This window comes from Capricornis sumatraensis, chromosome 10 (genome assembly GCF_032405125.1).
Source record: "Capricornis sumatraensis isolate serow.1 chromosome 10, serow.2, whole genome shotgun sequence".
Classification (NCBI taxonomy): domain Eukaryota; kingdom Metazoa; phylum Chordata; class Mammalia; order Artiodactyla; family Bovidae; genus Capricornis; species Capricornis sumatraensis.
Genome location: NC_091078.1, coordinates 89,033,221 through 89,054,761, shown reverse-complemented (window position 1 = coordinate 89,054,761; position 21,541 = coordinate 89,033,221). Strand labels below are relative to the sequence as shown.

General features: G+C 37.3%; 1 protein-coding gene and 1 pseudogene across 12 annotated transcripts in view; one reads left to right on the top strand and one right to left on the bottom strand.

Annotated features, from left to right (window-relative positions):
* SLMAP (sarcolemma associated protein) overlaps positions 1-21,541 on the top strand; it is a 157,501-nt gene that overhangs the window by 58,859 nt on the left and 77,101 nt on the right. For all 12 annotated transcript variants that reach the window (XM_068982103.1, XM_068982099.1, XM_068982101.1 and 9 more), the window contains exon 2: positions 4,556-4,703. In XM_068982103.1, the coding sequence (XP_068838204.1) occupies positions 4,556-4,703 (148 nt within the window). The remainder of the gene's footprint in view (positions 1-4,555; positions 4,704-21,541) is intronic.
* LOC138087459 (PEST proteolytic signal-containing nuclear protein-like) lies at positions 19,154-20,132 on the bottom strand (annotated as a pseudogene).

Sequence of the window (21,541 nt, the reverse complement as noted above, 5' to 3'; positions counted from 1 at the left end):
CAGATGCTGATTTCATGCAGGTCTCGTAACTGTTGATGCTTTTTCCCACTTTTATTTTGAGTTTTATGTGGATAATTTCCACCTGTTGTTGTATCTGTTCTCCATGGGATTTTGGTTTTGCTGTCTTAGTCACTCTTTTTGATTTTAGGTGGTGATTCAAGTAAATTAAAAAATCTGTAATGTAGTATCTGCCACCAAGAGTCCAGGATCCACTCTGCATTCATATTTTAAAATTTCCCTGTATGGACTTGGAATTTCTGGCCTCTCGCTGATGACCTGTCTCCCGTGTTTGTGCTTCGTTCTGAAACTTTAAAAAATCTGTTGGTAGTTGGATACTGGAAAACCTGTCAACTTGGAGAAGGCTAGAAAGAAGCAGTTTATCATTATAGTGGAAATGAAAGCATTTACACATTGAGGTGAAGTTGCAAATGGTACAGAACATGTTTGCTTACGGAATGAGCAGCAGAAACTTTCTGAAGGCCGAAGAACAAATTATGCAACCTGTGAAGTGCTGTGCTTGTGTCTTTGAAAGTAATCATAATAAACGAGAAACAGGAAAGAGTTACTGATAAGGCGAAGACAGCCTTTCAGTTCAAGGATCGCCATCAATGCCCGATGTGGGGGAGCTTAACTTTAATTCAGGGGAAGGCACAGGGTTAATTGAGGATAAAGCCTGTTTGAAAACAGTGAGAAATGGACTTTGGCCACGAGCTACAGAGGGTTTTATAAATTCAGGGCTCCTGCGACACCTGCTCAACATCAAAGTGAATGCCCAGTGGCTAATGCAAACACTAGAGACGGATTGGGCATTCCTTAGGCTACTAGGAAATAAAGATAGTGAAAGCTTCAATAGGATTTTTTTTCTCCCCAGCGAAGTAAAATGATATGGGAGAAAAAAAAAAAAAAAGCCTGATGGAGAAAGGTATCAGCATAGAGGAGAAAGTGATTTCTGGTTGGAAAGTGATAAAGAACCAAATGACATACCTACCAGGGGAAGTACATCCAGGGACTGTTAGCATCGTCACTTCCCAGTCCCCTTGCAAACATAGTCACTTCCCAGTCTCTTGACTTTTTTGCACCTACCTAGTGAAAGTGTGAAAGTCGCTCAGTCATGTCCGACTCTTTGCAACCCTGTGGACTATACAGTCCATGGAATTCTCCAGGCCAGAATACTGGAGTGGGTAGCCTTTCCCTTCCCCAGGAGATCTTCCCAACCCAGAGATCGAACCCAGGTCTCCCACATTGCAAGCGGATTCTTTACCAACTGAGCCACAAGGGAAGTCCTACATCTACCTAACCTGATAGTAAACAGAATAGCCTTTATACAGTGTAAACTGAATAGTGGCAGATTGTTTCACTGAAGGTGCAGAAACATTTTTAATATCAGTTTTTCACAACACCAAGGGGAGAAGGGTAAATCAATATAAATATTTCTGCAGGGAAGTAAACTATTGCTTCTAGCTATGCCCAAGTGCACAGGCTCTGGGGCACGAATGGAGGTTAGTGGGGAAAATATTGGGAGTTAATGAGATCGGAGAGGGAACCACGAGCCAGGTCGTATGGGTTTTATTGGCTGTAATGGTAAGAACTTTGAACTTTATTACAAGATGTTTGGAAGCTGTTAGCAGATTGAGAGCAGAGGAACAGTGAGCAACTAATGTAAATGGTGTTTTCAAGCTAACTAGAGGTCAAAGGTACGATGGGTATGCTTTGGACATAATAATAGACATGTTAGAATGTAAAGAAACTGGGTTAATATTGATTAAATTCTTTTAATTTGAAAATTTATGTTTTTAGAGTTAAGAGCTACAAATATGAAGTGTTGAGATTTATGTGTGCGAATGTGTACAGAAAAACACACACTTTTTTTGTTTTTCAAGCAGAGCTTGCTAAACAGTACTGAACCTCATTTCATATATTCTTACTTCTGTGCTCTTAGTTTTTTTTTAAACTACTAGTCACAGCCCAATAAATTGACTTAGTAAGACACTATTGTTGTTCAGTCCTTAAGTTGTGTCCAACTCTTTGCAACCCCATGGACTGCAGCACACCAGGCTTCCCTGTCCTTCACTATCTTTCAGAGTTGGCTCAAATTCATGTCCACTGAGTCAGTGATGCTATCCAGCCATCTTATCCATTAGTAACACAATAATGGATCAGAATTTGAAGTTTGAAAACCACTGTAAATCTATAATCCCCTTATATGGCTTGCCAAGGCACATACAACTGAAAATGACCAAACCAGAATTCAGATATTGCCACATTTCCTAAGAATATATCTATTAAAAAAACAAAAAAGCTTGTTTATATAATGTTTAAGAGGAGGTTCCAGTATGGAAAATATCTTGAGGGTCATTGTCCCTTCTTGAGCATGTTGCCTATGCTTATCTCTTGGCTGTGAAATCTTAAGGCCTTTAAATTTCAAATGGACTTGTAAGATATCAACACAATTTTCTTTCCTAATGGCCTGTAATTAAATATATAAACTGCTAGCCAAAGTAACAGTTGGTCTCTCTTGAATTATAAACAGAATAAGTCATTTATAGCCAGCCTGGTGGCCTTTAAATTGTCGCCTAGGAATTAATGAAAAGAAATGTCATTTTCATATTTTCTGCAAATCGCTTATTCTTTTGTTGTGTTTCATTTCGGAAGAGGGTTTTATGGGAGGAGTGAAGGATAAATGAAACATGAAGGTCAGTATGAAGTAATGGGGGAAAAAATGTCCCTTTTAATTCTGTTATATAAATCCCTGCTCTGTCTTCCATAGCTCTGTGACCTTTGGAAAGATACTTGCCTGTACCTTACTTTTCTTATATATAAATGGAAATAATATCTATATCATAGCTTTAACATTAAGGTTAAATGAGGGCCTGGTGGTGCAACATGTATTTTAATAAATATTAGTTTTCTTCTTTCCTTTCTTCTTTAGGAAGGAATTCAGTGAAAATGTGTTGCTAGAATAAGCAGGGCTGGAGAGTGTAGAAAAATGCAAAAGAAAGGTACATCTTTTTTTATTGGTTGTTCTCTTCCTAGTAAGTCTGTTGTGTGTGATCCCAGTTGTTGATAATTTCTTTGGGGATAGGTAGGTGATAAATAGGTAGGCTTCCTGTGCCTCCAGCTGTCCCTTCCCTTTGTAGAGAGGGGGGATTACCCAAGTGATGAAAGGCAAGTTATAGTGGGACTAGAAAGTGATACCTTCACAGTTGATTCCAGTATTTTAGTTTCCCGTGTCTTCATTCTATTTATCACAAAGAATTTACTGAAGACATGTCTATCCCGATACCAAGTATGTTAGTTCACTAATAGCTGTTCATATAGGTGTTCAGTTCAGTTCAGTTCAGTTGCTCAATCGTGTCCAGCTCTTTGCGACCCCATGAATTGCAGCACGCCAGGCCTCCCTGTCCATCACCAACTCCCGGAGTTAACTCAGACTCACATCCATCGAGTCAATGATGCCATCCAGCCATCTCATCCTCTGTTGTCCCCTTCTCCTCCTGCCCCCAATCCCTCCCAGCATCAGAGTCTTTTCCAATGAGTCAACTCTTTGCATGAGGTGGCCAAAGTACTGGAGTTTCAGCTTTAGCATCATTCCTTCCAAAGAAATGTTTACCTACTACCAATTGTCCTTGCCTGTGGAATAAATAACACTTCCTTTGATTTAACCCAGAAATTATAGCAGCAGAGGTACAAAGTCAGAGAGAGATAGGAAGATAAAATTAGAGTTTTGTATAATGACCTTTAAAAAAATGTTTTATTGAGATATAATTTGTATGCCATAAATTCAGTCTTTTAAATGAACAATTCAGAGAGTTGAACAACCATCACCACTATCTAACTTTAGAACCTTTTAATCACCCCAAAATGAAACATTATACCCATTAGCAGTTCTTCACCCCACCCCACCCCTCCCCTCTTCTGCCCTAACATCTCAACCCCTTGCAACCACTAATGTGCTTTTTATCTCTGTGGATTTGCTTATTCTGGATATTTCATATAAATTGAATTCCATATGTCTTTTGTGTCTGATTTCTTTTACTTAGCTTAATGTTTAAAAGTTCATTCATATTGTAACATAAATCAGTACTTCATTACTTTTTATTGCCAAATAATTCATATGGATGTACTACATTTTATTTTCCTATTCATCAGTTGATGGACATTTGGGTTCCATTTTTTGGGCTCTAATGAATAATACTGCTGTGAACATTTGTGTACAAGTTTTTGTGAGGACATGTATTTTCAGTTCTCTTCAGTATATACCTCAGAGTGGAATTGAAGGGTCATATGCTAGCTTTACATTCTAACATTTTGAGGACTGTATAAACTGTTTTCTGAAGTGATACACCATTTTGTCCCACTGGATTTTAAATCTCCCACTTTTAAAGTTCTGATTTTATATGTAATGGAAAATCTTAGCTGAAATAAGCAATTTGAATTGATAGGGGGAAAAAATTCACCTGTAGTAGTTTGCAAAGTTGGAAGTACTTTTTTTAAAAGTAGGTTTGAAATTATTACTATTAATCTTTGGCTCTCTTTTTAAATTTTATTTTTGCAGTTTTATCTTCAAGACACTAAAAGTAGTAATGGTACCTTTATAAATAGCCAGAGATTGAGTCGAGGCTCTGAAGAAAGTCCACCATGTGAAATTCTTTCCGGTGACATTATCCAGTTTGGGGTAGATGTGACGGAGAACACACGGAAAGGTACGGGTATGGATCGATTTTTCCTATTATTTGTCTTGTTAAATTTTTTATTCTGTTGTTTAACGTTAACAAAACATTTCATGCCTGTAAAAGCAATTTAACTGTGACATTTCATGCAGTGAAATGTTGAGTGTCTCACTTTTCCTATTGCTTTTCTAAAATTTTCAATTCTGAAATATTAAATAGTTTATAATCTTTATTACAGCACCAAAACATAGGGCACTGCTGTGTCAGTTAAGAAGCAGTTGGCTGAAGTGACACTATATTCAACCAACAAGAGCTTAAACCGTAAGGATGAGTGTGAAAACGTTAGCCACTCAGTCATGTCCGACTCTTTGTGACCCTATGGACTGTACCCTGCCAGGCTCCTCTGTGCACGGAATTATCCAGGCAAGAATACTGGAGCCGGTAGCCATTCCCTTCTCCAGGGGATCTTTCCGACCCAGGGATTGAGCCTGGGTCTCCTGCATTCTGGGCAGATTCCTTACTTTCTGAGACACCTGGGAAGCCCCAAACCATAAAGATAACTATTATTAACTTATTAACAATAAGCCTGGAAATAGGTTGGTTCAGACTTCGTTCAGTTGGCTCCGTAATGTTATCAATAATCCAGGATCTTACTGTCCAGTCTGTTGTCCTTTATGTGTTAGTTTCTTAAGCTTTTACTTGTCACCTCATGGTTTAAGGGTGATGGCTTCAGCCCCAGGCATGATTTTCCCCACACCAGTGTTCTAGGCAAAAAACATGACATAGGGACAAAGTACCTTCTAGTGTGTCTTTCTTTTTATGTTTGAAAGAACAATCTTTCATAGACTTCTTCCAGCAGATTCCTTTTACTCACTGGCTACGTGGGTGGGTCATGTATATAGCTTTAGCTCTAGTTACAGAGAAGCCTGGGAAGGAAGTTACCTGACCAAGGGGAGCAGGAGATCCATGACTGGCGTAGATCAATTATGACTTATCCCTTTGGTTCTGCGTTCATTGTTGCCCCAAACAGAATCAGAATTCTGTAGGCAGCTACTACAAATGTGAACTTTCATGTCTCAGTTTCTGAAATTAGAAGTTCTGTGGCTAAATAAATTTAGATTATTTTTACAATTCTGAGGCTTTTTGGCCTTAGCTAGTTCACTGTATAGTTTATACCTGAAATTATAATGACTGAATCATAAAACTAAAAAAATAGGAACCAAAAGTATGCAGTCCCACTTGTCATAGTTTAGTCTGCACAGTGGAATGATTGGTAACTTTTTCCTTTTTGTTTCTCTGAGCATCCTCTGATCTGAATACCCTAAGTTGTTAGTCTCTAACATTTTGCACAGTAGACAAGGGAATCCAGGTGTGATGGTGATGATTATGTGAATATATGTTGCCCTGTTATGCCCAGCTCTTTGCAACTCCATGGACTGTAGCCTGTCAGGCCCCTCTGTCCATGGGGATTCTCCAGGCAAGAATATTGGAGTAGATTGTCATTCCCTTCTCCAGGGGATCTTCCCAATTTAGGGATCGAACCCAGGCCTCCCCCATTGCAGGCGGATTCTTTACCGTCTGAGCCCTCAGGGAAGCCCCGTATGTATGTATGCGTATACATTTACATACTACAACTGCAGTATTATTTTTGTTGGGTTTTGTTGGCCTTCTCAGAGTGTTAGGTTTTGATACATGGATGTGTGCAGGGCCAACGTCTTAGGAATTTTCATTTACAGTTGTAAAATAGAAAAGAAAATTTGTATCTTGATGCAAAATATTGAGTACTTATTACTAAGAGAACTCCACTTCTGTATAACCATACTGAGAACAGCTGCAGTGGACACTCTGATATCTCCTGTTGCCCTATCACATCTCCTCTGCTACCAAGTCATTCAGCAGACATTTACTGAACCCCAGCTGTGAATAATCCAGAGAAGGCAGAATTTAATTACATTGTCTTTCTCTCCAAGGAATATCTATTTGCTTGTCTTGCATTTCTCGAAGAGAATTAAGAGGTGTTAATTGGCAGAAGAATGAGGTAATCAGATACATTTAGGAAAAGCTTAGTTAACCAAAGGTAGGCAAGACATCTCAGAGCTTTTAACATGCTAACAAATGGGCAGGTCTCTAAGGGGGTAATTGATTGAATGTAGGTAACTCCAGACTCGTTTCCACTTTTATTCCTCATCTTGCTGTACAGGACACTTTAGAAAATACTGTGGAAAACTGAGACTAAGTGTTAGTACAGTATTATTTCAGCAACATCAGTTCTTGCAGGCTTCTTTGAAAATTGACATATCTTTTATGCCAACTTTAAGGAAATTAAGAAAATTTTCTTCATCATTTAAAATGTTTCTTTTGGCACTTAATTGGCTTGAAAAAGTTGACTTACTTTATGCATGGCCTCTTGGGATTCAGCTATGTCATGAATTGAGTATTACTATTTAAGCATATGCTTTACAAAAAAAAAAAAGATGTTCCTCTATGCTAAACATTGTATCAGTTGGAAAATCCTTTTGAAATTGTGCAACACTATCAGATATCTGGTGGATCAAAGAAATAAAAAACGGAACTTCAAACTATGTGGAAAGGAAAGGAGACTTACCTACCAAAATACATTAAATCCTTTACTCAGATAAAAATTTACAATCTAAAATTTTTCCATTATTAAAAAAGAAAAACAATGAAGGAACTTGGCACTTAGAACAAATTAGAAAAAAGAACAAGAAAAAGAAGTTTGGAAGAAGAAAAATGAAAAGCAGAAATTAATGAACAAAAAAAATTTAGAAGGGGTAAACAGACCCAAATTCTGGGTCTTTAAAACAAAACAGTAAAATAGGTAGTTCATAAGCCTTGATTCCTTTATAGGTTAAAAAATATAAGAAATGAGAAAGGAGATATAAACAGATATGGGATATACCAAAAGAATTCTTAGAGACTGTTACATGCCAAACTGTGGCAAAAAAAAAAAAAGAGTAAATTAATGTTTTCCTGGCAAAATTACCCCAAGATGTAGAGAACTTTCAAGTTAATTTTTTTTAAGAGACTAAAAGTTGTTAAAAATTGACTAGAAACATACATTTAAAGTTGAATTTGGCCTTATTAAAAAAAAGATAAATCCAGTGTTGTGTACATAATCCAATATAGGTAAAGGTGAGAAGCTCTGAAAATCCTTTAAAGAAGCCAGCAGCCTTTCATTAGTGCCAAATTCTGATACAGATAAAATACAAAGGAAAAAACCTGTAATTTCATTTGTAACAATAGATAAAAAATTCTGGTTAGGACAATAGTAAATTCAGAAGTGAAGCCTAGAATAAACAAAAGTAGGATTTACTCTAAGAATGCAAAGATAATTCAATTTGGAGGAAATATGTCAACATCATGCACCAAATAAAGTTGAGAAATATGTACTGTAGAACCACTGGATGTTGAAAAGGCAGTTGATCAAGTTCAGGAGTTATTCCTAGTGAAAACTGTAAATAAATAGGATGAAAAGAAAAAAATTATAATTAAAACAGAAGAAAAATAGCCAAAATGCTACACACCTGTAAAAATGCAAGAACTAAGTTTGTGTATATCAATAAACATAAGCCTTAAACATTATCTCAAGAAAATTGCCAAAGAATGTATGTGGTATACTATCCTTTACATGAAACATGAATTCGTGTACAACAATGCTCTATTGTGCTTTCTTTTATTATATCAATTAAATTCTTTAAGATCTTTTAAAATTGAAGTATAATTAATTTACCATCTTGTGTTGGTTTCAGGTATATAGCCAAATGGTTCAGTTTTCTGTGTGTGTGTATGTGTGTGCATTGTTTTTCAGATTCTTTTCCATTATAGATTATTAAAAGATATTGAATATAGTTTTCTGTGCTATGCAATAGGTCCTTGTTTATCTATTTTATATATAGTACTGTGTGTATATTAATCCCAAGCTCCTAATTCATCCCCTAACTTCCCCTTGCTATCCCATTTGGTAACCATAAGTTTGTTTTCTATGTCTATGAGTCTGTTTTTGTTTTGTAAATGAGTTCATTTATATTATTTTTTTAAATTCCATATATAAGTGGTATATGATATTTGTCTTTCTCTTATCTGACTTACTTAGTATGATAATCTCTGGGTCCATTGATGTTGCTGCAAGTGACATTATTTCATTCTTTTTTATGACTGAGTAGTCTTTCATTATGTATATATACCGCATCTCATGGTTTTCTCCAGATATATGTTCAGGAGTGGGATTGCAGGATCATATGATAACTCCATTTTTAGTTTTTAAAGAAATCTCCATGTTGTTTTGCATAGTGGCTGCACCAGTTTACATTCCCACCAGCAGTGTAAGAGGGTTCCCTTTTCTCATACCCTCTTTAGCAATTATTATTTGTGAACTTTTAATGATGTCCATTCTGACCCATGGGAGTTGATATCTCATTTTTACTTTGATTTGCACTCCTTTAATAACTAGCAATGTTGAGAATCTCTTCATGTGCCTACAGGCCACCTGTATGTCTTCTTTGGAAAAATGTCTGTTTACGTCTTTGGCCCTTTTTTTGATTGGGTAGTTTGCTTTTTTATTATTGAATTATATGAGCTGCTTACATATTTTGGAAACTAATTCCTTGTCTGTAGCAAGATGCAAGACATAGCAAATATTTTCTCCCAGTCTTTTCACTTTGTTTATGGTTTCCTTTGCTGTGCAAAAGCTTGTAAATTTAATTTAATTAGGCTCCATTTGTTTATTTTTGTTTTTATTTCCATTTCTCTATGAGACTCTAATGGTCGCTCTCTAATGTTTTTGAACACATTTATAATAAGGATATCAAATTGGAAACTTGAAATGATAAAAAGTAATGTGTGTGGATCTATGAAAAGGATTTTTTTCATCAGTGTGCATAGGATGAAAAACAGTGGAAGGATAATTTTTAAACTGCCCTTCATGCAGGTATCAAAAAGAATACATTAGGACTGTATGAATTGCAGGAATTTCTGTAAGATGTATTATTATGTGAGGAAAGGATTACTTTTCATAATTTCATTATTTTAAAAAAGTCTCATCAGTCCCTATACATGTGCCTATATACATATGTGTTTGTATATGCTTATATGAACATGGGAGGAAAACATAGAAGAATGTGTGTGTGTGTATATATATATATATATATATATATATATATATACACACACACTAATCATTAATGTGAATCTTTCTGGAGTATGATTGGAGAGAAGGAGTAAAGGAGCCGAGAGCCAATTAAAAAGGACAAGGCTAGCAGTAGAACCCCTCCAGAATGTGACATATTGTGCATTTGTATAAAACAATTGTGTGTAAAAGGAAATTTTTACAAGGTACATACAATATATATAAATGCTTTTATATTTGTGTGTATGTGTGAATCAGTATTTTTGTTAAAAATGCTGTGAGTATGGTGTGACTGAATGTATTAGTTCATGTTAGTGTCTCTTCTGCTCCAGTCTCTCCAAAACAAGCTGATTTTGATGTTTCACTTTCTGCATAGTGTGGCTTCACCGAAAAGATCTGTTGGTCAGCACTTTAGTAATACTCTGCCCTGTAGATATAAGATGTTTTTGCCAACAAATAGGATGACTTTGTAATAGACTGGGGGGGTGGGGCAGGGAGAGAAAGGAGAAGGAGAAAAAGCCAACCTATCAGATCCTTCTGGAATGGGAGCCTTAACAACTTGCCTGCTGGCCACTTCTCTGTTCATAAGGCCACAAGCTGCCCAGATGGCATGGGTTTTCTAGGTCGTACATTATAGTAACCCTCTGTTGCAGCTCTTGGGACCATTTAGTTCTATAAAATTCACATATATTACTAACTCCAGTTATCTCTTCAGTCCAGGTCCCATTTGACCCACTTCTGTTCCTGAGTTAAGCCCCTGGGAGCAAAGGGTCTATTATGAGTAAGGTCAATGGTATCTTCCTTTTGTTTTCTGCTGCAGTTGCTCTGAATTACTTTTACTCCCCACAGTATATCTTGTCTTTTCTGGCCTTCAAATCCTTGCACATGATTTTTTCCTTCCCCCATAAACCTCTGTAGGCTGGACAAGGTGCCCTTTCATGTCTATTGCACACTGTGCTCATCCCTTCCAAATGTTTGATTCCTTCACTGACCTGTAAGCTGTACAACAACAAGCAGTTGTGCCAGTATGTGCCTGCTTAAACTGGCACATAATGGTTGAGTAAATTTTTTAAATGTGTCATAAATCTTTTATCTGCCATTTTACAAGAGTTCCCTCTACCACCTTATCTCAGCTGAGATTTTATTAGCCTTCCTTCTAATCTGGAGGCTTATATGACAATGGGGTATTGGCAACCTTGTTGTTACTCACTGTGCTTTTTATTCTGTTATGACTCAGTTACTTCTCCTTAACCTGTCTAAGCTTTAATTTCCTCATCTTATAAAGTGGGATTCATGATACTGTTAACCATCTGAAGGCTTGGGGTATGATATTCAGTGTTTACATTGTGGCACAGCAATCACTGTGAACACTAAAAGAGTGAACATGAAGTGCTTAACTCAGGATCAGGTGCTTTAATTATTACTGAAACCCTTGCCAATTATTTGTACGTCCTTTTTTCTTTTTCTTTTCTTTTTTTTGCCATCTAGTTTGCTTCTCTTTCTCAGTAGCTTCTGCTCAGGCTTCTTTACCCATCTGTCCTTTGCAACCCACCAGTGACATTTCAGAGGTATACTCACCAGCTTCTAGACTACTCCTTGATTTGGGGCTGTGCTGTCTTGCTTGTTTCTAGCTCTTGGAAACTTTCACTGTAAGCCTTATATACTTCCACTTTACAGCTTGTAGGAAAAACACAAAGCTGAGTTAACAAAGAATGTGCCAGATTGACTGAGAGAATCTTTCTGATGTCATGGCAGTCTTCTTTTGTTCATTTAAAAAATGTCTTCTCAACCCAGGGTATGCACCAGAATTACCTGCTGAGCTTGGTAAAGCTATAGACATGTGGATCCCACCCTTCAGCCCTAAGAAGGAGACTTGTTAGGTGTGGGGCCTCAACGTACCTATTCTAAAAAGCTTTGGGTTGTTCTTTTGGGCAGCTAGGTTTAAGAACTCTGCTCCATTAAGTTTCTGGCAACTATTTTATGGGCTTTCCTTTATCCTCAAGTCCTAAGACTTCCTACTTATGTTGTCTGCTGTGACTCTATACATACTGGTTCTGTCCATGTATTTCCAGCTTCTTGCTTGGTTGTTTCCTCTTAAATGTCCTCCTTTCACCTTATAATTGCTCCATACAAAGCTTAATTTCTGCCTTCAAACCAGAGCATTATACTAACTTCCCAGTTTCACTTTTTGCTCTTTCATTTTGTAAACAGAATATTGGTATCTTTCCTGAATCCTGTCTCTTCTTTACCTTCTGCACTTGTCGTCTAGACATTTGCCTCCTTTCCCTGCTTCTACTTGTTTTTCCAGATGCCAACCTAGAGTGTTATAGTAGCTGTCCACTTCTGGCCACCATATTCTCCCAACCCACTGCCTCCAGAATATTCTTCTGTTACAGCTCTGTTGGTGTCATTATCCTGCTTTTAGAAGTCTTAAGTGGCTGTGTCATGCTGTAGAAGAAAGTCTGAAATGCTTAACTGTACACTTGAGGCCCTCAAAAATGTGGACTCAACTCAATCTTTTGATTTTTTCCATTACTTTCCTTAATATATGTTAAACAGTGTTACTTAGAGGTAAGAGGAAGAAAAAATTCTTTTGAATCCTAGTGCTGCCATTTGCCATAGATGAGATCTCAAGCAGGTTACCTTAGCTTCTTTAAGTTGCCTCAGCTGTAAAATGGAACATAAAAATAACTATTTATCTGGTTTATCATAAATAGTTAGCATGTAGTGTGCTTAGCATGGGACTGGCCCCTAAAGATTCTTGAAATATATTCTTTACCTTTCTTCTCCAGGTGCCTGCCTTAGTTGTTCAATTCTCACATCCTTCTTGTTTTCTTTTTCTTTGCTCATGCCACTCTTTCTGCCTTTCCTTTCATTTCCAGCTTTTGAAATTCTGTTCTTTTTCTTTACCCTCTTCATAAATCCTTCTCTGCCCTTGTCCATTTCAGATTCCGTCAGTGCCTTGTAGCATTTATGAATTTTTTCCCCTTTGTTGTTACATATTTCTAGTTTTCTCTACAAACTATTATAAATTGAAATCTGCTCAAGGGCAAGGAATTTGGTCATAGTCCTCTTGGTTTTTCCTATCATTCCCAGCGTACTCATTTGTAGCCAGCAGGTTTTCAGTGAGTATTGAGTGAACAGATAAAGCCAAAGAACAAACCAAGTCAAAAAATAAACAAGCAATATCACTCCCAAGTATGCTAGAGAAATAAAGTAGCAAATTAATCCACATGTCTATAAGAAGGATTCCTCCCAGCAAATAAATAGATCGAATAAGATTCCTGGGAGAGAGAGCTGACTCTGAGTCCAGGGCAGTATGGGAAGTTAACAAGGTGGTGCCAGTCAGGCTGTCTCACCCCATGTTCTCACTCCCTCTCACCCCATGCTCTCACTCCCTCTCACCCCATGTTCTGTAAACAATGACTGCACGGCTGTGTAACAGCTGAGATTGCTTATAGCATTGCACATGTGCGTCGTGAGGTACCCACTTGGTCATGGGCTACTTTGTGTGTATTCCTGTGTGAGCTTCACCATGAAAACGCTGGCTGCCCCTGCATTGGGGCTTCATTGGAGTGATATCACAGTTATGTTATATGAGGTTATGTTACGGCTACATTATGGCTACATTGTGATTGTGTTATGGCTGCTGCTATGGCTGCTGCATCAGCCAGGAGAAAGGCTGTTTTATGGCCGCAATGCCAGCCAGGAGAGAAGAAATGTGTCTGCAGTTCCTATGGCTCTTCGCGCCTTCTTCCAGCCTCTTAGCTGCTAAGAGGCTGACCCCTGGGTTCAGCGAACAGTGTGAACAGCAAGACAGTTGGCATCAAGATTTGGTCACCTCTGGACTTATTTCTCATTCTGAAAACAGGTAGATAGAGAGAGAGAAGAAAGCATTTGTGCTACCTTTACTATAGGAATTATACCTGAGATAAATAAATAGTTAAAGAGAATTTTCCTTTTGTTTGTTAATCATTGAACTCCAGCTGATAGATGAAGAGAGGCTGATAGAATATCAATTCAAAAAAAAGTTTAAGACAGTCTCTTCTGCAAAGGTTGTTTGGAAAGCCAGACAGCCACATGTTAATCAATGAAGTTAGAACACACCCTCACACCATACACAAAAATAAACTCCAAATGACTTGAAGGCTTAAATATAAGATGTCACCATAAAATTCCTAGAAAAGAAAATGGACAAAACATTCTCTGACATAAATTGTACCAGTGTTTTTTTAGGTCAGTCTCCCAAGGCAATAGCAAAAGCAAAAATAAAAGCAAAATAAACAGATGAAATCTAATCAAACTTACAAGTTTTTGCACAGCAAAGAAAACCATAAACAAAAGGAAAGGCAGCCTATTACTGGGAGAAAATATTTACAAGTGATTCTACCGACAAGGGCTTAATTTCCAAAATATACAAACAGTTCATACAACTTAATTATAAAAAAGCAAACAACTCTTACAGTGGTCAGAATGGTCATCATTATAAAGTTTATAAATAACAAATGCTAGAGAGGGTATGGAGAAAAGGGAACTTTGTTACACTGTTGATCGGAATATAAATCTGTGCAGCTAGTATGGAAAACAGTATGAAAGTTTCTTAAAAAAATCAATTGTTGTATGGAGGTAGCAATCTCACTCCAATTTAAATCTGGGTAAAAGTTATAATTTGAAAAGATATATGCATACCAGTGTTCATAGCAACACTATTTACAGTAGCCACGGCTTGGAAGCTGTAAATGACCATCTACAGATGAATAAAGAAGATGTGGCATATATACGCAGTGGAATACTGCTCAGTCATAAAAAGGAAGTAAATCCTGCCATCTGCAGTAACATGGATTGACTAGAGCTTATCATATGAGGTGAAGTGAGAGAAAGACAAATATCACATGGTATCACTTGTACGTGGACTCTAAACTGTGACACACCACTACAGTATTGTGGAGTAATAAAGCCTCCAATTAAATAAATTTATATTAAATAAAATATGACACAAATGAATTTATGAAACAGAAACAGACTCACAGAAAAACTTTGGTTACCAAAAGGGAAAAGGGATGTTGCAGGGATAAATTAGGAGTTTGGGATTAGCAGATACAAATTACTGTGTATGAAATAGACAACAGGGTCATATTGTATTGCAATACTATATTTGATACCCTATAATAAACTATAATGGAAAAGAATATGAAAAAGAATATGTATATAATTGCATAGCTGAATCACTTTGCTATATACCAGAAACTAAGACAACATTGTAACTCAATTATACTCAACTTTTAAAATAAAAAAAGTATTTTTTAAAAAATCTGATGAGTACTTGTCTAGCTCTATCTCTTTTTTAAACTTAAAAAAAAAAAAAAAAGTCTTGGAATAGAAGCATTATGTAGCAAAAAGTACCAGAATGAACATTTGGTAACTTTCATCTTGGATTGCAGTCACATGGCAATTAAATGAATAATTTCCCAACCTGGGAACACTGCTCATTTGGATTTTTTTTTTTTTTAATGTTTTTTGAACTTTTGTTTCCTATTACTGCTGATCATTTCAAGAAATCCTTCAAACCACTCCAGTGGAGTGTAGTATTGACCTTCCTACTCAATGCAGAAAAGGAGATAGAACCAGACTCCAGTATACCCCTGGAGTTTCAGTCTCCCAATCAAGTATTATAAAGAGTCTTTAAACTTATCAAAGTCAACATTGGTCCTTTAAGTAGTGTATGTGTGAAGAGGTAATAGAAGGAGCTGACTGTATATCATAAAGTAAACATAGTAACTCAAAAGCAAAATAAATCATCTGTATAAGATAAAAGAGAAAGAACTCATGTAATGGTAGGTTGTATAGTCTTAGTTCTAATTTGTAATAAAATATTGTAATTACAGCAGGCAATTGTGGATTTTTCTCTTGCATGCACCTTGTTTTCCTCACCACATCTGTTTTGCAGGTTTTAGCATCTCTGAAATTTTGTCTTTAGCTTACAATACATGTGTACATTTAGCATGGCAGTGTTCCTGCAGCCACATTGCACTACCCAAAAAACTTTAAAATTGTGTCTTATCATTAATTTTGTCTTTGATTCATGGCAGTATGACAGTAATAGTGTTTCTGGATGAATTTTGAGAGGACAGTTTGTTTTAAGTGCTTCATAGAAGGCTTTACAGCAGCATTTTCCAAAGTAGTTTCTTTATATGGACACAAAGTCTATTAAGCTCTGAGAAAGACTGTGGTTTAAAAAGATAAAAACTCTTTCAGTGTCTCTTAACCAAGTATTTTCCAAACTTTTCTGACCCCCAAATCCTTTTTTGTATACCTGCTAGCACTCTATTTTAGGATATGATACTATCAGTTCAGTTCAGTGTAGTCACTCAGTCGTGTCTGAGTAAGCGACCCATGAACTGCAGTACACCAGGCTTCCCTGTCCATCACCAACTCCCAGAGATTACTCAGACTCATGATCATTGAGTCGGTGATCTCATCCAACCATCTCATTGTGTCATCCCCTTCTTCTCCTGCTTTCAATCATTCCCAGCAACAGGGTCTTTTCAGACGAGTCAGTTCTTTGCATCAGGTGGCCAAAGTGTTGGAGTTTCAGCTTCAGCATCAGTCCTTCCAATGACTATTCAGCACTGATTTCCTTTAGGATGGACTGGTTCAATCTCCTTGCTATCCAAGGGACTCTCGAGAGTCTTCTCCAACACTACAGTTCAAAAGCATCAATTCTTCGGGGCTCAGCTTTCTTTATAGTCCAGCTCTCACATCCATACATGACTAATGAAAAAGCCAAAACTTTGACTAGACGGATCTTGTTGGCAAAGTAATGTCTCTGCTTTTTAATATGCTGTCTAGGCTGGTCATAGATTTTCTTCCAAGGAGCAAGCGTCTTAATTTCATGGCTACAGTCACCATCCACAGTGATTTTGGAGGCCCCCCAAAATAAAGTCTGTCACTGTTTCCATTATTGCCATGAAGTGATGGGACCAGATGCTGTTTTGATCTTAGTTCTCTGAATGTTGAGTTTTAAGCCAACTTTTTATTCTCCTCTTTCACTTTCATCAAGAGGCTCTTTAGTTCTTCTTCACTTTCTGCCATAAGGGTGGTGTCATCTGCATATCTGAGGTTATGGATATTTCTCCCCGCAGTCTTGATTCCAGCTTGTGCTTCATCCAGCCCAGCGTTTCTCATGATGTACTCTGCATAGAAGTTAAATAAGCAGGGTGACACTGTACACCCTTGACATACTCCTTTCCCAATTTGGAACCAGTCTGTTGTTCCATGGCCAGTTCTAACTGTTGCTTCTTGACCTGCATACAGATTTCTCAAGAAGCAGGTCAAGTGGTCTGGTATGCCCATCTCTTGAAGAATTTTCTACAGTTTGTTGTGATCAGCAGAGTCAAAGGCTTTGGCATAGTCAATAAAACAAAAGTACATGTTTTTCTGGAACTCTCTTGCTTTTTTGATGATCCTGCAGATGTTGGCAATTTGATCTCTGGTTCCTCTGCCTTTTCTAAAACCAGCTTGAACATCTGGAAGTTCACAGTTCACATACTGTTGAAGCCTGGCCTGGAGAATTTTGAGCATTACTTTGCTAGTGTATGAGATGAGTGCAATTGTGCAGCAGTTTGAGCATTCTTTGGCATTGCCTTTCTTTGGGATTGGAATGAAAACTGACCTTTTCCAGTCCAGTTGAGTTTTCCAAATTTGCTGGCATATCGAGGGCAGCACTTTCACAGCATCATCTTTTAGGATATGAAATAGCTCCACTGGAATTCCATCACCTCCACTAGTTTCGTTCGTAGTGCTTCCTAAGGCTTGCTTGACTTCGCATTCCAGGATGTCTGGCTCTAGGTGAGTAACCGCATCATCGTGATTATCTGGGTCATGAAGATCTTTTTTGTATAGTTCTTCTGTGTATTCTTGCCACCTCTTCTTAATATCTTCTGCTTCTGTTAGGTCCATACCATTTCTGTCCTTTATCGAGCCCATCTTTGCATGAAATGTTCCCTTGGTATCTCTAATTTTCTTGATGAGCTCTCTAGTCTTTCCCATTCTGTTGTTTCCCCCTATTTCTTTGTGTTAATCATTGAGGAAGGCTTTCTTTTTTTTTTTAATTTTTTTTTTATTTTAGAGTTTGACAAATTTATTGGTATTTTAGTAAAGACAATCATCTTAGTTGTTTCTCTCTCCCATCTTGACTGTAGGTTGATATTTGAGTCAAGAAAATGAAATGTAGGAGAGGGATGTTATTTCAACATAAACATTAAAATGAACAAAAATGGAAAGTTTGCCTACATTAAAGCAAGTTAAATTCATGTATCTTGATATAATTAAATCATGTAAGAACTAATAGTTCTATATACATTTCCATTGTTTTACTTGGGGCTTATTCTAATCTCAAATGCAAGAGAACAAAGTATTAGGAATATATACAGGCTGCTTCTCTGGAGTTATTCTTTATTAAAAGAGCTCAGCAAGTAGTTACCACCAATCAAACAGTCTGAAGCTGCCTCCAAATCTAACTTTGTAGTTTTCAAGGAAATCATTATACCATATGTTTCTTCTATGTGTGTCTATGCTTTAAAAGATGTGTTTAACTGTCACATTAAAAAAGAATTCATATACAACACAAAAATACAAAATAAACACAATCCTACAACACATAGATTAACAAAGTATATGTGGTCGAAGATTCTGTAAAATATGTTTAAAGATGCATTTTCTTCATTTTCAGTATCTAAAATGTGCTTTTGAGAGGCCACTGGTTAGCAAGTATACAGTTAAAGTAAACCATATTTTTGTGCTAAAAAAGAATTCCTGTTAATAAGTTCAAATCAAATTGGATTTCACAAGTTAGTAACATAAATGCTTTGATAAAGTTACAGAAAGTGCATCTTTCTTATCTTCCATCTTCATACAGTGTTGCTCCCCCCTCTTTTTTTTTGGTGTTTAAACCCTTTAAAAAATAAGAACAGCCAAACATTTAACTATTATGTACATTTAAATTTTTGGTGGTGGTTTGTTATTTTAAAAGAAACAGCTTCCTTATGATTTGCCTCAAGATCTGGTGGAAATGCTTACAGGAACTAGCTAATAACAAAAATCAAGAGAAGCACATTCAAAATACTGATTTACTTTGGTAGCAAATGGTTGTTTTTTGAAGACTAATGAAGGTAGACAAGACCCTTAAAATGAAGTGGGCTATTTTAAATACTTAACAGTTTACATAAAATTTAAAAATGTTCTTTCTAAAGAGCTTAAGCATCTGTATCCACTGATAGCAATGCAATAACTAGTTAATGATGTGAAACTAAACAAATGCCCATTAGGAAAAAAAAAAAAAGCTGTATTTTATCTAATTTACTTTCTCAGTCAATAGTCCAGTAACATTTTCCTCCCAATACAATACTCCCTTCTCTATAAGGCTGTTCCTGGGAGCCAGACAAGTTTAGGTTAATAAGGGAGTTAAGTTAGAGAGTAACTGCCTACAGTTTAAATAGACAACTTTTTGCTTCCCTCCTAATGTGCTAATAGTTGTGTCTAAAAAAATATGCAATTCTTAGAAAGGTACCATTTCTGAATTTTTTAGTATCTGTAACCTTTGGAAACTAATCACATGAAACTACAAAATTAGTAAATGTCTCGAAATCTGTATATAAAACATAAATTACCTCTAATTTCAAATTCTCATTTATTAGTGTATCACTCAATATTTAAAAAAAGAAAAAGAAAAAAAAGGCGGCTCCAAAGATAGTCTTATACCATTCCTTAAAAAAGGAAATTGTTCCTTTTAACTTAACACCCACCCCACACCCCAATCTCAAAACACATCATTTAATTGTCTTGGTCATGGACATTTCCAAGATGAGATTTTATATTTCGCTCCCATAGCTTCTGGTTATCAGAAAACCCATGCTTTCCTTCATTGAAGGAATTTGGTCCTGCTGATGTTGGTGTATCCCTTCCAATATTCTTCATCCTCATCTTTGCTTCTGGAGGCATTTCCTCTGGTTCACTATCTTCATCTTCATTAAAAGCTGCTGCTACTGAAAGGGTTTTTGGAGCAAGAGTTGGAACCTGTTCTTTAGGCTTACTTGAGCCAAGTTTGATGGATATGGCTGAGGCTTTCTTTGTCGTCTGATTACCTATGGCAAATCCAAACTTGGAGATCTTTGTAGGCTTTGTTGGGAGGTCTGCAATTTCATCTTCAGCTGATCGCTTCTCAGCGCTGCGACTGGAATTTTCCCCTCCATTACTCCGGCGGCTCCAGCTCGCTGCGGCTTCTCAGGCTTCTACTCTCCCGCCTTCCCGTCCGCCATTTTCCCCGCCACCTGAGGAAGGCTTTCTTTATCTCTCCTTGCAATTCTTTGGAACTCTGCATTCAAATGGGTATTTCTTTCCTTTTCTCCTTTGCCTTTCACTTTTGTCAGCTATTTTAAAGCCTCATCAGACAACCATTTTGCCTTTTTGCATTTCTTTTTCTTGGGGATGGTCTTGATCACTGCCTCCTGTACAATGTCATGATCCTCTCTGTCCATAATTCTCAGGTACTCTGTCTATCAGCTCTAATCCCTTGAATCTGTTTGTCACTTCCACTGTATAATCGTAAAGGATTTTATTTAGGTCATACCTGAATGCTCTAGTGGTTTTCCCTGCTTTCTTCAGTTTAAGTCTTTGGCAATAAGAAATTCCTGGTTTGAGCCACAGTTAGCTCCTTGTCTTGTTTTTGCTGACTGTATAGAGCTTCTCCACCTTTGGCTGCAAAGAATATAATCAATCTGGTTTCGGTATTGACCATCTGGTGATGTCCATGTGTAGAGTCTTCTCTTGTGTTGTTGGAAGAGGGTGTTTGCTATGAGCAGTGCGTTCTCTTGGCAGAACTCTATTAGCCTTTGCCCTGCTTCATTCTGTACTCCAAGGCCAAATTTGCCTATTACTCCAGGGGTTTCTTGACTTCTACTTTTGCGTTCCAGTCCCCTATAATGAAAAGGACATCCATTTCGGGTGTTAGTTCTAAAAGGTCTTGTAGATCTTCATAGAACCGTTCAACTTCAGCTTCTTCAGCGTTTCTGGTCTGGGCATAGACTTGGATTACTGTGATACTGAATGGTTTGCCTTGGAAATGAACAGAGATCATTCTGTCATTTTTGAGATTGTATCCAAGTACTGCATTTTGGACTCTTTTGTTGACTATGATGGCTACTCCATTTCTTCTAAGGGATTCTTGCCCACAGTAGTAGATATAATGGTCATCTGAGTTAAATTCACCCATTCCAGTCCATTTCAGTTCGCCGATTCCTAGAATGTCAACATTCACTCTTGCCACCTCCTGCTTGACCACTTCCAATTTGCCTTGTTTCATAGACCTAACATTCCAGGTTCCTGTGCAGTATTGCTCTTTACAGCCTTGGACTTTTCTTCCATCACCAGTCACATCCACATGTGGGTGTTGCTTTTGCTTTGGCTCCATCTCTTCATTCTTTCTGGAGTTATTTCTCCACTGATCTCCAGTAGAATATTGGGCACCTACCGACCTGGGGAGTTCATCTTTCAGTGTCCTGTCTTTTTGCCTTTTCATATTGTTCAGGGGGTTCTCAAGGCAAGAACACTGAAGTGGTTTGCCATTGCTTTCTCTAGTGGACCATGTTTTGTCAGACCTCTCCACCATGACCCGTCCATCTTGGGTAGCCCTGCCCGGCATGGCTCATAGTTTAATTTAATTAACAAG